Source organism: Trichosurus vulpecula, chromosome 1 (genome assembly GCF_011100635.1).
Source record: "Trichosurus vulpecula isolate mTriVul1 chromosome 1, mTriVul1.pri, whole genome shotgun sequence".
NCBI lineage: Eukaryota > Metazoa > Chordata > Mammalia > Diprotodontia > Phalangeridae > Trichosurus > Trichosurus vulpecula.
Window position 1 is genome coordinate 475,871,163 of NC_050573.1, and position 14,278 is coordinate 475,885,440.

Genomic DNA, 14,278 nt, shown 5'->3' on the forward strand with positions numbered 1-14,278 from the left:
AATCAACATCTCCCCAGACATGTCTGAGCAAACACAATGAGGAGGAACATACCCATTAGTCCAAATTTATAATTTCTTTTACAATCTGATTAGATCCTTAGCCTGGGTAAATCTCTAAGAAAGATTTCTTACACTGGTTGTTTTCTAGATAAGGAAGTAGAAAAGAGGGAAAACCTTGGTCCTGATTCAATAATTAGTTATTAAATATAAAAGAGGAATAATTAATTTCTCACAAGGCCCAGTAATCATATCATTGAGTCAAAGAGTATGCACAGTTTAGTTACTTTTGGGGCATGGCTCCAAATTACTTTCCAGAATGGTTGGATAAATTCACAGCTCTCCCAACAGTACATTAATGTGCCTACTTTCCCTACAACTCAACATCTGTCTTTCTCCCTTTTTTGTAATCTTACTCAATCTGATGAGCATCACATAGAACCTCAAAGTTGCTTTAATTTGTATTTCTCTAATAATTAGTCATTTGAAGCATTTCTTCATATGCTCTATAGCTTACATTTTTCTTCCTTTTAAAATTGTCTATTCATAACTTTTGACTATTTCTTGTAGAATAGATCTTGTTCCTTCAAATTTGAATCCATTATTTGAACATGAGATATTTATCTGAGAAAATTTCTGCAAATTTTTTTTCTCAGTTAATAGTTTTGCTTCTAATTACATTAGACTTGCATGTGCAAAAACTTTTAATTTTATGTAATAAAAATGCTTATTTTATCTTCTGTGGCCTTCTCAGTCCCTTATTTGATTTTTAACTCTTCCTGGATCCATGGTTTTAAAGATATTTTCTTACTGCTCCTCTAATATATTTTTGATGTGACCCTTCATATCTAAGTAATGTATGTATCTGGTATAACATGTTGGTCTATACTTAATTTATGTCAGACTGTCTTTCAGTTTTCTCAGCAAATTTTGTTGGAAAAAAATGAGCTCTTAACCCAGGAGACAGGTTCTTTCTATTTATCAAATAGTCTGCTACAATATTTATTTCTTTTGTTTAGTACTTAACCTTTTCTGTTGATGCTGCCTTTTGTACTATAGTTTGAGATCCAGTAGTGTCAGGCCTCCCGTGCTCACTTTTTTCATTATTTATTTTAACATTCTTAACCTAAGCATTTTTAAATAGTATCTACCACACACTGGACATGAATGCTATCTCACTGGATCCTCACAACAACTATATGAGGTAGGTGTCATCTCTGTTTTACAGTTGAATAAACTCAGGCAACCAGAGGTTAAGTGACTTGTTGAGGAACACATAGATGGCATCCGAGGTAGAATTTGAACTGAAGTCTTTCTGACTCCAGGCCCAGTGCTCTATCCACTGAGCCACCTGGCTGCTTCATTTTGTTATTTTTTTTTAAAAAGAAAATTAGGATCATTAACATCAAGCTGTTTATTTATATACATGAAAATGTTATCAGTATTCTTAAAACTATCATCATTACCAAAGTAGTTCAAAAAAAAGTTTAGGGCTGAGTTGTGTATGATGGAGTAATTCTAAAAAACAAAATTAGGTAGGAAAAGGTAAAAAGAAATAATTATATTATAAAAATGGGAAATAAAAATTATAAAAGGAAGATCTAATACAGAAGAAGCAGGTGGAGGTGGAGGGTTGGTAACGTTAGAACCTTTCTCCCTTCTGAGTTGAAGAAGAAACAATATGTACATCTGCAAGGGTGTAAAAGTCTTCTGAATAGGGCAGCTAGGTGGCACAGTGAGTAGAGCACCAGCCCTGGAATCTGGAGGACTTGAGTTCAAATCTGGCCTCAGACACTTGACACATTTACTTCCAAGCTGTGTGATCTTGGGCAAGTCACTTAACCCCAATTGCCCTGCCTTCACCTCTCCAAAAAAAAAAAAAAGTCTTCTGAACCTGTAGGGAGGTGAGAAAACTGGAGGACAGGGTCAAGGAGGGAATCTTAGAGGTGTATGTGGATTAGGATTTGAGAGTGTGGGGAGAGGCGATGGTGGTGTCTTTTGGAAAGATATGTGTATTGAGACCGGGAAGGGGGGGAGGGGATGAGGGGACTCTAGAAAGGGAGGGCAAAGTAGGGGTGGGAGGGTGGGGAGAGAAGATAGGGTAACCAGGATAGGATAAAAAGAGAGACCAAGAAACAAAAGAGTGAGTAAAAATAAGATGGAGGGAAATTCACAAATAGTAATTACAACTTTGAATGTGAGTGGGGTGTTTATAGCAGCTTTCTTTTTGGTGGCAAAGAACTAGAAACTGCAGGGCTCTCCATCAATTAGGGAATGGCTGAACAAGTAGTGATGTGTGGTTGTGATGAATACTACTGTGCTATAAGGAATGATGAGCTCAACGGTCTAAGAAAGACATGGAAAGACTTGCACAAAATGATAAAGAGCAAAGTGAAGCAGAACCAAGAGAATATTGTATACAGTAACAGCAATATTGTTTTTTGTTGTTGCAGTTTTTTTTTGAGGGGGGAAGGCAGGGCAATTGGGGTTGACTTGCCTAAGGTCACACAGCTAGTAAGTGTGTCCAGTGTCTGTAGTCCAGTTTGAACTCAGGTCCTCCTGACTCCAGGGCTAGTGCGCCACCTAGCTGCCCCTAGCAATATTGTTTTGAGCAACTCAGTCATTTTGACTATTATAAACACACAAATTAAAAATAAAGGACATATGAAGAAAGACACTATCTACATCCAGAGAAAGACCTGATAAATAGAAGTATGTATAGAATAATTTTACATATATATCTATTTGTGTCTAATGGTAGCCATTTCTGGGGTGGGGGTGGGGAGAAATTGACACGACAACTTTGTTGTATATTTGGAGAGAATAGCAAGTTGTACATGGTAGATTTGCAGTTTCACATGCAATCACCATTTTTATTGTACTCTGTTATGGAACTGTTTGTTTTGTTCCATAAACTGAAACTAAAATCTTTTTTAAAATTATCATTTATTTTAAATATTCATTTTAAAAAATTGAGTTCCAAATTCTCTCCCTTCCTTCCTCTAACCATTATGAGGGCAAGAAATGTGATGTCAATTATACATGTGAAATCATGCAAAATATATTTCCAGGTTAGCCATATTGCAAAAAAAAACAAACAAGAAAAATAGAGTGAAAAAATTTTCCTTCAATATGAATTAAGACTCCATCAGTTCTATCTCTGGAGGTGGATGGCACTGATGGGGTTTAGACTGTGGGAACCCCCTTGAGCCCCACCCTGAATCTTCCCACTTGATCTGGCTTTTCATGCCCAAATAGCCTAGCCTAGCCTAGCCTAGCCTTCCATGGTCTGACAACCTGGATTGCCTTCTGGCTGTTTCCCACACTTGATCCTGATCAAAATATCTATATCCTAGCTCTGTTACCCTAGTCCTCTTATTGTCTGTCATCTCCAGGTAGCCTTCAGCTATTTCCCACTCTGGAGTCTGACCTCACCCCAGTCACCCCAGTCACCCTCCTCTAGTCATCCCAGACTACTGGAGACCACCCCTCAATCCGTCCCACAATCTTTCTGTGTATAAGTCTCATCTTGGCTCCACGAAGGGCTCAGATTCAGATTCAATCTACTGAGCTAGATTGAATCTGGCCAGCTTGTGAAAACAAGTGTCACAAAGGGTAAGATTTCTTAAGACAACCCATTATGGTAATCTTTAATAAACTTTGTCTTTTTCCTTGGCTGAGAAGGCTTGAGTCGAATTCATTCCGCAGGACCTGTCGGTATTTTGGGGTCTTGAGCACCCCTCAGCCCCAAACTTCATCAGCACTTTTTCATCATTAGTCCTTCAGAATTGTCTTATGTCATCCTATTGATCAAAATAAGTAAGTCATTCATTCACAACTGATTATCATAAAATGTTACAGTTACTATGTATAATATTCTCCTGGTTCTTCTGCTCACTTCACTGATTTTTTTTTTTTACCTAGACTGGAGCATAATAGATTCTGCTCCAGCACTTAATTTTTATTCTGTGTCTGTTTCTAGTGTGTTTCTTGTAAACAACATATTGTTGGATTTTGGTTTCTAATACATTCTGCTATCCACTTCCGGTTTTTGGGTGAATTCATTCCATTCACATTCAGAGTTATAATTACCGTGTGTTTCCCTCCAACCTATTTTTTTCTATTTATCTTTCTTTCCCTTTCTACCCTGTTCCTCCTCTAAAGTTTGCTTTGCTTCTGACCACTGCCTCCCTTAATCTTCTCTAACTTCTATCACCATCCCCCCCCCTTCTTTGTCTGCTTCTCCTTTACTTCCGCGTTAGATGAAATAGATTTCTATACCCAACTAAGCATATATGTAATTCCTGATAAAAGTAAGGTACAAGTATTGGCCACCACTCACCACCACCATCCCACCATTTCCCCCTCCATTGTAAGAATTCTTCTTTGTGCACCGCTTTTATGTGAGATGTTCTCCCCTCCCTCTTCTCCCAGTGCATCCCTCTTTCTCACCCCTTCATTTTGCTTTTGAAATTTTCCATCATAATCACCTAACACTTTTTTTTTATGTTTTTCCTCATTATTCCTTTTCCTTCCTCCTTTTCCTAGTACAGGCCTCTTCCTTACCCTTTTGACTTTATGGTAAATCCGGGCTCTGTTCCTGAAATGGAGGGGGCACTGTCACAATCTTAAGATTTTTCTTACTGTTGTTTTCAGAGCTAGTTCTTGGGGTCTGTAAGTTTTTGGTGCTTTCTAGTTGGTATGACCCAAGGGAAGGTATGATTGTGCTTTCTTATGCAGTGCTCTAATCTTTACCCAAAAAATGACCTCCTTCTCTTGCAGCCACAAGAGCTAGTGCTCCTCTTCACCCTGGAAATGTGACCTGAAACTGCATATGGGCAATGCAACAGGGTTCCATACCCATTGCCAGCAAAGGGTCCCTTGTAATCTCTTTCTGACCAGTTGTCTGACCCCCTTACCTCCTGAGAGTTCAGAGTTCCCAAAGCTGCAGCTGCCTTTGCAGCTGCTTGCAAGGCCTGCTGCTGATATTGTGGTGTCTTTGCTGTGGTGGCCTGTGTTGAGCTCCAGGCCAATTGACAGACCTTTCCTGCTAACCTCCTAAATTGTCTTGTTTTGTTGGCTCTGCCACTCCCAGGTTCGATTTGAGGTATTATATTTAAATTGTTTGATGGAAGAGTTCAGTTGAGTTGCTGCCTATGCACTGCCTTGTTCATATTATTTTTTAGTGAGGTAATACTTTAGTGGTTGGACTTCAATGGCACTGAATAAATATTACCATATTTGTTTTTATGGATGTATTCATATAGCTCTTGTGAGTCTTTGTATACTTGTAAATATTTAATATATTCTGGAGGTTTTTTGAATGAAATTTCCTTTTAACTTTTCCTGCTGGGGTTTCTCAGTAATATATAGAAATGCTGATGATTTCTGCAGACTTATTTTCTTAAACTTTTCTTTTTTAACTAAATTTTATTCCCCCCTAAAAAAACTTCAGTGTATATAGTCATGCAAAACAAATTCCTGCATTTACTCTCTCAAAAAAATGTGTCTCATTTTGTACAGAGTCCATGTGATCTGAATTTTTTGTTTTGTTTCCTTTTTGTCTCATCTTATAAAATATTTTTATTGCTTTTTCTTATATTAGTATAGCTCACATTTCTAGAGCTATGTGTAACCTAGGCTCTTGTCTATAAGGTAGATTTATTTCTAGATTCAGTGATTGTGGACTTATGAAATGGCGTGCACTTGTGCTCTAGCTAGACAGCTAGATTTGGGTTTGGGTTTGGGTTTGGTTTGTTCTGGCACTCACTACCCAGTAAATGATGAAAGGTGGTGGAATTCCTGGATGGATGGACCTTGGAATTCCAGCAGGAATCTGATATTTGTAATCAGGTGGCTGAGGATCAGCCATGCCCTCTTGATCCATGTGAATGTCAATCTCACCCCTCCCACCCCCCACTCTTCTCAATCTGATCGATCAGGTGGTTTGGTCTAGTGCCATTTGGTTCTTGGTTGGAAACTAGTTTCTCTGGATTAATTGGAAAAGACTTTGCCAGCAAATTCTTCTATGTTTCTATCTTGTGTTTATTTCTATTTAAGTGTTTGTGTTTGTAACATTGCTGTGTTTGTAACATTGCTGTGTTTCATGTCTTTGTAAATTGGACTTTTTCCTGTGGTCTAATTAGCCAAAGGGAAAAGGGTAAAGAAAGAACTTTCTGCACAACTTTCAAAGTCTTCAAAAAGAAAGTCTCTCTGCATTTCTAACTCTAATCAAGTTGGAGAGACAGACAAGACAGATAAGAAGGAAGGGAATCTTTTTTTCCCAGTCTGCAGAAATTTATGGCACTATAAACTAATTTGAGACTAAATTTGTGAACAATATGTAAGTTCTGTACTGTGAGTTTCTAAATTGTAGTTTAAATTTTTAAAAATACTGAAATATCTTAGTGAGTTTTGGGGTACCACTCTGTAGAATTTGTTCTAAGGAAAAATAAGAATAAAATTTTGTGAAAGTTACATTGAAACAGCACTTAGACTTTTTTTTAGTACTCTTTCCCTGGAAAGTGACACATTTATTGCATAGTGCAAGGGAGGAAGGCTTTTTTACTCACTAAAGAGGAGGGGAAAGGAGCTGAAGCTACTTTGAAAGTATTATCTTATCTAGTACTTAAGAAGGTAGAAGCTTGTTTAAATCAGGGAGCAACTTGAATATAAGAAAAATTTAATTTGAGAAAATGTTTTATGTTATCATTGTATTTTCTTTTGTGAAATGACAGAATGTCATTGTTCAGGTAGGGCAGTGAGGCAGCACAGTGGATGGTCTGAGTTCCAGACCCAGAGTCATAAAGACTCATCTTCCTGAATTCAAATCTGGCCTCAAACACTTACTAGCTGTGTGATCCTAGGCAAGTCACCTAACCCTGATTGCCTCAGTTTCCTCATGTGCAAAATGAGTTGGAGAAGGAAATGGAAAACCATTCCAGTATCTTTGTCAAGAAAACCCAAAGTAGAATTTTACGTGTAATTGAGGAAAAAATAAAATATTAGACAAATAATTTTTAAAACCCAATTTCAGCGTTACATGAAATTCTGAATAAGCTTTTTTGATTTTCTGGGTAAAATTGTCAGTATTTGATTTTTTTCCCCCAATTACATGTAAAATTTTTTAACATATTTTAGAGTTTTGAGTTCCAAATTTTCTCCCTTCCTCCCTTTCCTTCCCCCTCATTGAGAAAATAAGCAATTGGGATATAGGTTATACATGTGCAGTTATGTAAAACATATTTCCATATTAATCATGTTGATTACACTGAAGTTGTAGTGATACTTGAAACAAGGTTATCTTTGATACCTAAGGAGCTGAGTGAAAGTACAATTGAGACTGGGATTTCCACTAGACAGTATGCTAAATGCATATGTAAATCTTGTTTCATTGAACCAATTTTCTTTGCCTGAGTTGTCTGCAGACAACTTGTAGGGAGAATAGATGGCTAATGAAGGATTAAGAAGAGTGATACAACCCAAAAAGCAAGGAACTGATCCTAAAACTCTAGATTCAAGTCAACAGAAGGCATCTTATTCCTGAGACAATGGAAGAAGTTGGAGTGTTACATCAGATTGGGAATGATCCCATGCATTGAATGGGAAGTAACTGGTGCTATCCAGTGCATACATACCACCCAATAGCCATGAATGCTTTATATGATGACTTTGAAAAAGAAAGGAACCTATGGCTAATATTAGCCCAAGATAGCTGTAAACTGATAGTGAAACTAGTGCCATGTGTATACAAAGAAAAGAATTACCCACATATGTTTAGTATTTGCAGACTAAATATTAGTAAGCTATTAGAATTTGTATCAACTCTTTGTCTCTGGAAGGAGGCAGTAAAAATACGAACTTTTACCAGAGACCATTTATTCCCTTGCCCACTGTTATTCTCAATTTGGGTTTATCTTCCTGGAAAGATTCTCTTCATATTCATTATTGTTGAGTGCTTGTATTTGTAAAAAATGTTGTTGTTGTTTTTTTAATCTGTCTCGCTGATCCATTATTTCCAGATTATTAACTTGTATCCAAGAGTAGCAGGCATTTACCCTATGAATAAGTTTCTTTTTACAAATATTCCAGAGCTTCTTGCTATTGTTCCCTGATCCCTGTGGAGTCTCCAGGATTCTTTTTGTTTTTCACCAATTTTTGTTAATGGTAAAATACTTGTCATGATCTGGACTCTTTTGGGGGTTTTATTGTTCTTTTCTTATTATATTCTTTAGTGGCATATCTTCTTTTCAGATAGGCTTTTATTGAAACTTTCTATTCAAACTTTTAGTCTTTTAGCCTTTTATATTCCCAGTCACTTGCCTCTGAATTTCTTCTGCTTTCTTAGCTTTATTTTTCTTTTTAAGCTTATCCCACTTACAGAGCTACACAGAACCTGGTTGCTCTTAAGAGTAATAAGAAAGCTCAGAAAAGTGGTGAGTTTGGGATGTGTGTGGACGGGGTTTGGATGTGTACAATTGATATGCCTATGGAACATCTGGTTTGAAATATTGAGTTGGTATTTCAGTGATGTGATAATAGTGATGTGGGTTTAAAACTCAGGATAGAGACTAGAGCTAGATACATAGATCTGGGAACTGATGAGATCACTAATGGAAAAATTATAGAGAGAAGGTCTTTCATAAAAAAGCCCAGCTTCACCACTAAGTTTCCATTACCAACCTGCCCCACATGTACACTGGTCTTCTGTTCTCCTTGGGATGACAATAACCTGTCTGAACTCACTATTCAATGATTAGTATATTCATACCCCATAATATACTTACCCCCATTCCAGTGATTCAGAACCTCTGACTGTCATTGTACAACCTCATTCCCCATCTCACATTGTCTGCTCCTTTGGTTCCATTCCACTTAACTTGACTCTAACATTGCTATGTTCGACTCAAGATGTATGTTCCACTCTGTACTCTGGAATTCCTGATCTGTAGGTAATAAACTTTTTTTCTTTTTAAAACTTTTCCTTTCTTGCTCCTTCCATTTTGCATTTACTGAGAACTTGCTCCTTGATAACACAGCTTCCTTGACCAGCACTAGTGGCACTTTCAATCTAATTCTCCAACTCATTGGGCATAGTGAGGGAGTCAGAATACAGATTCTTCCTCATGAAATAATCTTTTCTCCTTTATTATTCATTTAATCCATTAATTCAATTCTGGTAATTGTTGTCTACTCTTTCCTTCTAACTCTTTTTTCCTTCCTCACTGGGGCCACTTGACTGGTTCAGTCTTTCTTTCCTCCTCAACTCTGACCTTCTAGTAGGGAACTTCAATATACATATTGATATTTCCTCAAACAACCTATGTTCCCAGTTCCTGAACTTAGTCGTTTCTCATGGCCTACTCCTTTACCCCACCTTACATCATACACAAGTTTACACCCTTGATCAAACTATCACCCACAAGTGTTCTACTTCCATGTTCATGAACTCTGAAATCCCTTTATCTGACCTTAATCTTTTATTATTCCTTTTTCCCCTCTGCCTTACAATCTATAACCCTCCCAGTTGATTCACTATCACACTCACCACAGTGTCTTTTCCAAATTTTTTCATCCCCTCTCCTCTCCATCATTACCATGACTTCCAATCCCTCAGCCTCTCAGTTCTTTTCCCTAGCTATCATCCTAGTAAGGGCTATGGCTCTTCCTTCCCTATTCTGACCCCTTAGTAAACCAGTTGAAATTCATATTCTCTTTTATTCTAGCATCTTACCTCTAATACTATTGCACAGCCTTTGATTTTCTGCTGCTTAGCAAGACTAGAGACTGAGTCCACTACCTATTTATGTTACATTATTTAAGTTGGACCCTCACTGAAGCATGTAGGAGGAAAACCCGGAGAAAGCAATGTCATGAAATCCTAGGGAGAAGGAAGTATCAAAGAGAAGAGGGTAATGTACTGTGTCAAAGTCTGCAAAACAATGAGGTTTGAGGAAAGTCCATTAAGATATCACTGGTAACTTAGAAGACAGATGTTCCAGTTGAATTAGGAGGTCCAAAGCTAAACTACTGGGAGTTATGAAAAGAGGGAAAGCACCAATTGAAGACAACCTTCTGAAGTTTAGCCATGAAAGAGAGGAGAGATATGGAGTGATAGTAGGGATGGGAATGAAAAATTTTAAGGTGGGAGGAGACATGGGCATACTTATAGGCAATATGGATATAGCCAGTAGACGAAGAGTTAAAGATAAGTGAGAAAGTGGAGATGTCAAGGAGATGGGCTACCCATTCATCTGAAACAAAGGGGAAAGTAGAGATAGTTGCAGAAGGCATCTAGGAAATGTGAGATGGCAGTTGAGATTTTTTTATAAGATAATTTTGTCATGGATTGAGTCATAATCATGGTTTCATGATTTTCTCCAGCTTTACTCAGTAGCATGTGAGTAGGAATAATCAAGGTCTGAGATGAAGCTGGGCAAGATCAGAGAAATGAGAAGGGGGCAAAGGATTCAAGAGCAGAAAACAGTGTAGAGTTGAACTGGTTCACCAGGGGATCAAGATGAGGGAGGCCTGGGAGAGAGCTAAAGGGTCAAGTATTTGGGGAACACAATGATGCTAAAGAACAGGGTTTGGACTTGCAAGATAAGGAAAAGTATAATGATATCATATCGTGATCAGAAAAAATGTTTATGAATATGGAAGTGATGAATGACAAGATCAAGGGTATGAGTTTCTCTCTAGCTGAGGTGGGGTGGAAACTCAGGTATTGGGAAATGAGTAAGCTGAGGAATTGAGAAGTAAAGATTTCAGGTTGAATCAATGGTGAAGGTCCCTACTATGGAGGGCAGAAGTACAAGTGGGATTATTTTGAGAGGGGCTCTTGACCAACACGGGCATCAATTTTTATTCCTCATTCTTAGACACCAGATATCCAATCGTTTGCCAAGTCTGTTAATGCTTTCACAACATCTCTCATGCTTCTTTCTGTCAACAGCCTGGTATAGAACCTCATCACCTCACCCCTAAACTATTAAAATAGCCTTCTGTTTGGTCTCTTTATCTCCTTATCTCTTATCTCTCTATTCTAGTCCATCCTCCACTCAGCTATTAAAGTAATCTGGAGAGATATACACTTAGAAAAGACATAGCCAAAACTCATGTGAGGAGGGGCAACTCATACTTCCAATGCTATGGGGTTGTAAGGCTTCTGATGTTTTCTTATATGGCACAAAAACATGCATTGTGTGATGACAGGGAATCACCTCCATGACCTCAGGAGGAGGCTCAAAGCAGTCTTATCATACTAAGTCAAAAAGAAGAGCCTAGTAGCTTGAATTTGTAAGTCATTGGTTCTTTTTGTTTCGCAGTCAGTTAGGAGACTCTTGGTCATAATACTATGCAAGACCCTGTGCCAAACATGGCATTCAGTAAATTGAATCCAGACAAGAAATATCTGCACAGGATCTAAGGAATAGTTCCTATAGGCCAATCCACCATCAAGGTAGATAGATAGATAGATAGAGGTAGAGAGATAGAAAGGTAGGTACATAGGTAGATAGATGATAGATAGATATTAGAGCTGGAACTTAAATCCAGGCACCCTGATTCCCAGGCCAATGATCTTTCCTTTATTCCATATTGTGCTTTCAGAGATTGGTAGAGTCATAGTTGAGAACATACTCTCACTTTTGACTTTGAGTCTCAGTATCCTCATATAAAATATGTTTTCATGCTTTAAATTGGGTCTGGAATGGATGATATTTAGTGCCCTTTCCAACACAATCCTTAAATTTACGAGATGCTATTATTTTAGTGGCGAATTTTCTACTGATCGTACTTAGTGTTAAGTATTAAATACTTAGAACTCAAATGTCATTGAATCCAACTCTCTTACATATAAGAAAGCTGAAGCCAAGAAAGATTAAATGTTTAATGTGAGGGGCCTCTATAAACAAATGAATCTCTTCAGAATAAAATGATTATCTGAGCCAAGTTCAATTAAAACAAAAAGCAGACATTTTAAATAGTCCCTACAATTACTAATCCCCAACACAATATCTACAGATTTAAGTGACTAAAAAAAGTAACCTTTTTATTAATGCCAAGAACTATCATTCGACAAAGCATCCATTATAATCTTCCAGCTAGCAAGAAAAAGCCAGATCTTAGTACAAAACAGGAAATGTTGCAGCCACGTTTTTTATACATGCAGTGAAATTTATTGGAAACACTTTCTTGGAATAAATTTCATAGAGAAGGAAGATGAAGGTTTCTTGAACGGATGTGTGGATTATTTCAGTTCGTGACATAAAAAAGACTCAGTAACAGAGAGTATTTCATTTGTCTAACATAAAAAGCTGGCTTGTGAGAAAAGTAGAAAAGTAAATTGAAGAAAATTTTGAAAGGCAGTTAAAGAAGACCATACCAAAAATAAAACACAGGCAGGTGAAGGAAATAGTTAATAATAATGTATCCTTCAATTTGAATTATCTCATAATAAAAGTAATGAAAAGCACAAATACAACACTAAGGATATACTATACACAAGGACTCATGCATAATAAATGTTTTTTAAAAAAATTCTGTCCCAGGGATTAAAGTCACTCCAAAAGCTGTAATTGCTACTTGGGTTTTCAGATCATTGACACTGTGTTCTGAAGTGAAATTCTTGACCTTGTTTCTAATGAACTTATGCTTAATCTCATTAGTTCTTCTTAAAATAAAACATTATTTATGAGCTAAAATATTATCAGTGCACAATCAGAAAATTATCATAGCTATCTGCTTCTTAGTTGGTCCAAAAGGAGAGGGAAAGTGAGGAAGAGAAATAAAATGCAGATTGGATTTATGAGTCTTAAGAATCCTTTATGCAATTCTTGGATAAATAAAACTAATAAATGGGAGGATCAGAATTGTCCTTTGAGATTTTCCTTGGCAAAAAAGATTTCTCTGTTCTCCTTTGACACCACAGTTATAAAGTTGATCTGTTGTCAACTGTCCCTTAATAGATACTTGATAATAAAATGGGAACTAAAATGCACTTAATATGTTAATATATCTCAAATACTTTTTCATATGAGTGAAGGAAAAAGTTCAATTTAAAGACTTCTACTTCTGATGCTTTCTTTACAGAGTCAAGATTTATCCAAATATTGAATTATCCGATATTTAGATGGAGAGGTTAAAATGAGCATAGAATTGGGTCAGGACTGCTAAGAAAGGGCATATGCAAAATTCTAAAACAGGGAACAGGAAACACTAGAAAAAGGAACTAACAAGCAACATTTATGCGATAGTTTAATATTTACAAAAGGTTTTGCATCTATTATCCTATTTGATTCTCACAACCCTGTTGCTATTATCTTCCCTATTGACTTAATGGCTTGTTAGAGGCACACAGCTAAGCGTCTGGGACAGGATTAGGATGAAGTTCTTTTCTTCTATGTACTATGACTGAGTAGAGAAAGCATCTTGTACGAAAAGAGAAAAAGACCCATTCCAAAAGTTACTTTGAAGATCATATTCTGTTCAAGGTCACATGCATCACAAACACAGACTTGATAGGGATACAGAAAAATAAGCACCCCTTGACTTTATATCCCTCTGTGTCTTACCTGTGAGTAGACCAGGTTATGCCAGTTCTGAGCGGCTGGATAACTGCCACCTAGTATTGGGAGATTGGCTGGAGGAACGGCAGACTTCTTTATCAGAGATTTCACTTCAAGTTGCAGGAATTTGTCAGGGTGGTTGTTGTTTGGCAAAACTGAAAGATCCATGTCTTTCTTTGTGGTGAATAAAGCCCAGACTGTTGTTTGTAAGGCTCTTCCATTATTGATATCCCAGGGAAGGATCTAATGTTTGCCTGTAACCATACCTGCCTGGTGTTCAGTTGCAGGATCCCGAGGGAAATCAATCCTTGAAATGATATATTAGATGTCGGGTGAGAGAAACAGAGGCAACAAACTATCGTCTAAGGGTTCATATTTTGGATTTTCTGGATTGAACAGGCAGGCTAGCACTTATTAATATTTGCATAGATTAAGAGAAAGTGCGTTAGAAGATTCTCTTCCCCCTCCCCCAAGGTCTTATTGTTTAAGAAGGCACAAAGGCAGACTCTTACAGTATCTCTTTGAACGCTGCCAAGACCCTTTAGCACATTCACTCATAAATTTTTAGTCTTACTGTGACCTATGAGACTTACTTGGAATCTTTCCCCTCAGTGTAGGGTTTAATGTGTCTCTCTATTACAACTTCTAATCATGTTCAGGTGCTGGACACTCCTTCCTCTTTTTTTTTTTTTTTTTGGTTTTTTGGTTTTTTG

General features: G+C 37.3%; 1 protein-coding gene across 1 annotated transcript in view; it reads right to left on the bottom strand.

The window, feature by feature from the left end:
- The window catches only part of MINAR2 (membrane integral NOTCH2 associated receptor 2), a 30,612-nt gene extending 16,879 nt beyond the window's left edge, over nucleotides 1-13,733 (bottom strand). Inside the window, exon 1 of the mRNA XM_036747584.1 lies at nucleotides 13,572-13,733. Within this exon, the coding sequence (XP_036603479.1) occupies nucleotides 13,572-13,733 (162 nt within the window). The remainder of the gene's footprint in view (nucleotides 1-13,571) is intronic.
- Nucleotides 13,734-14,278: the final 545 nt, after the last annotated feature.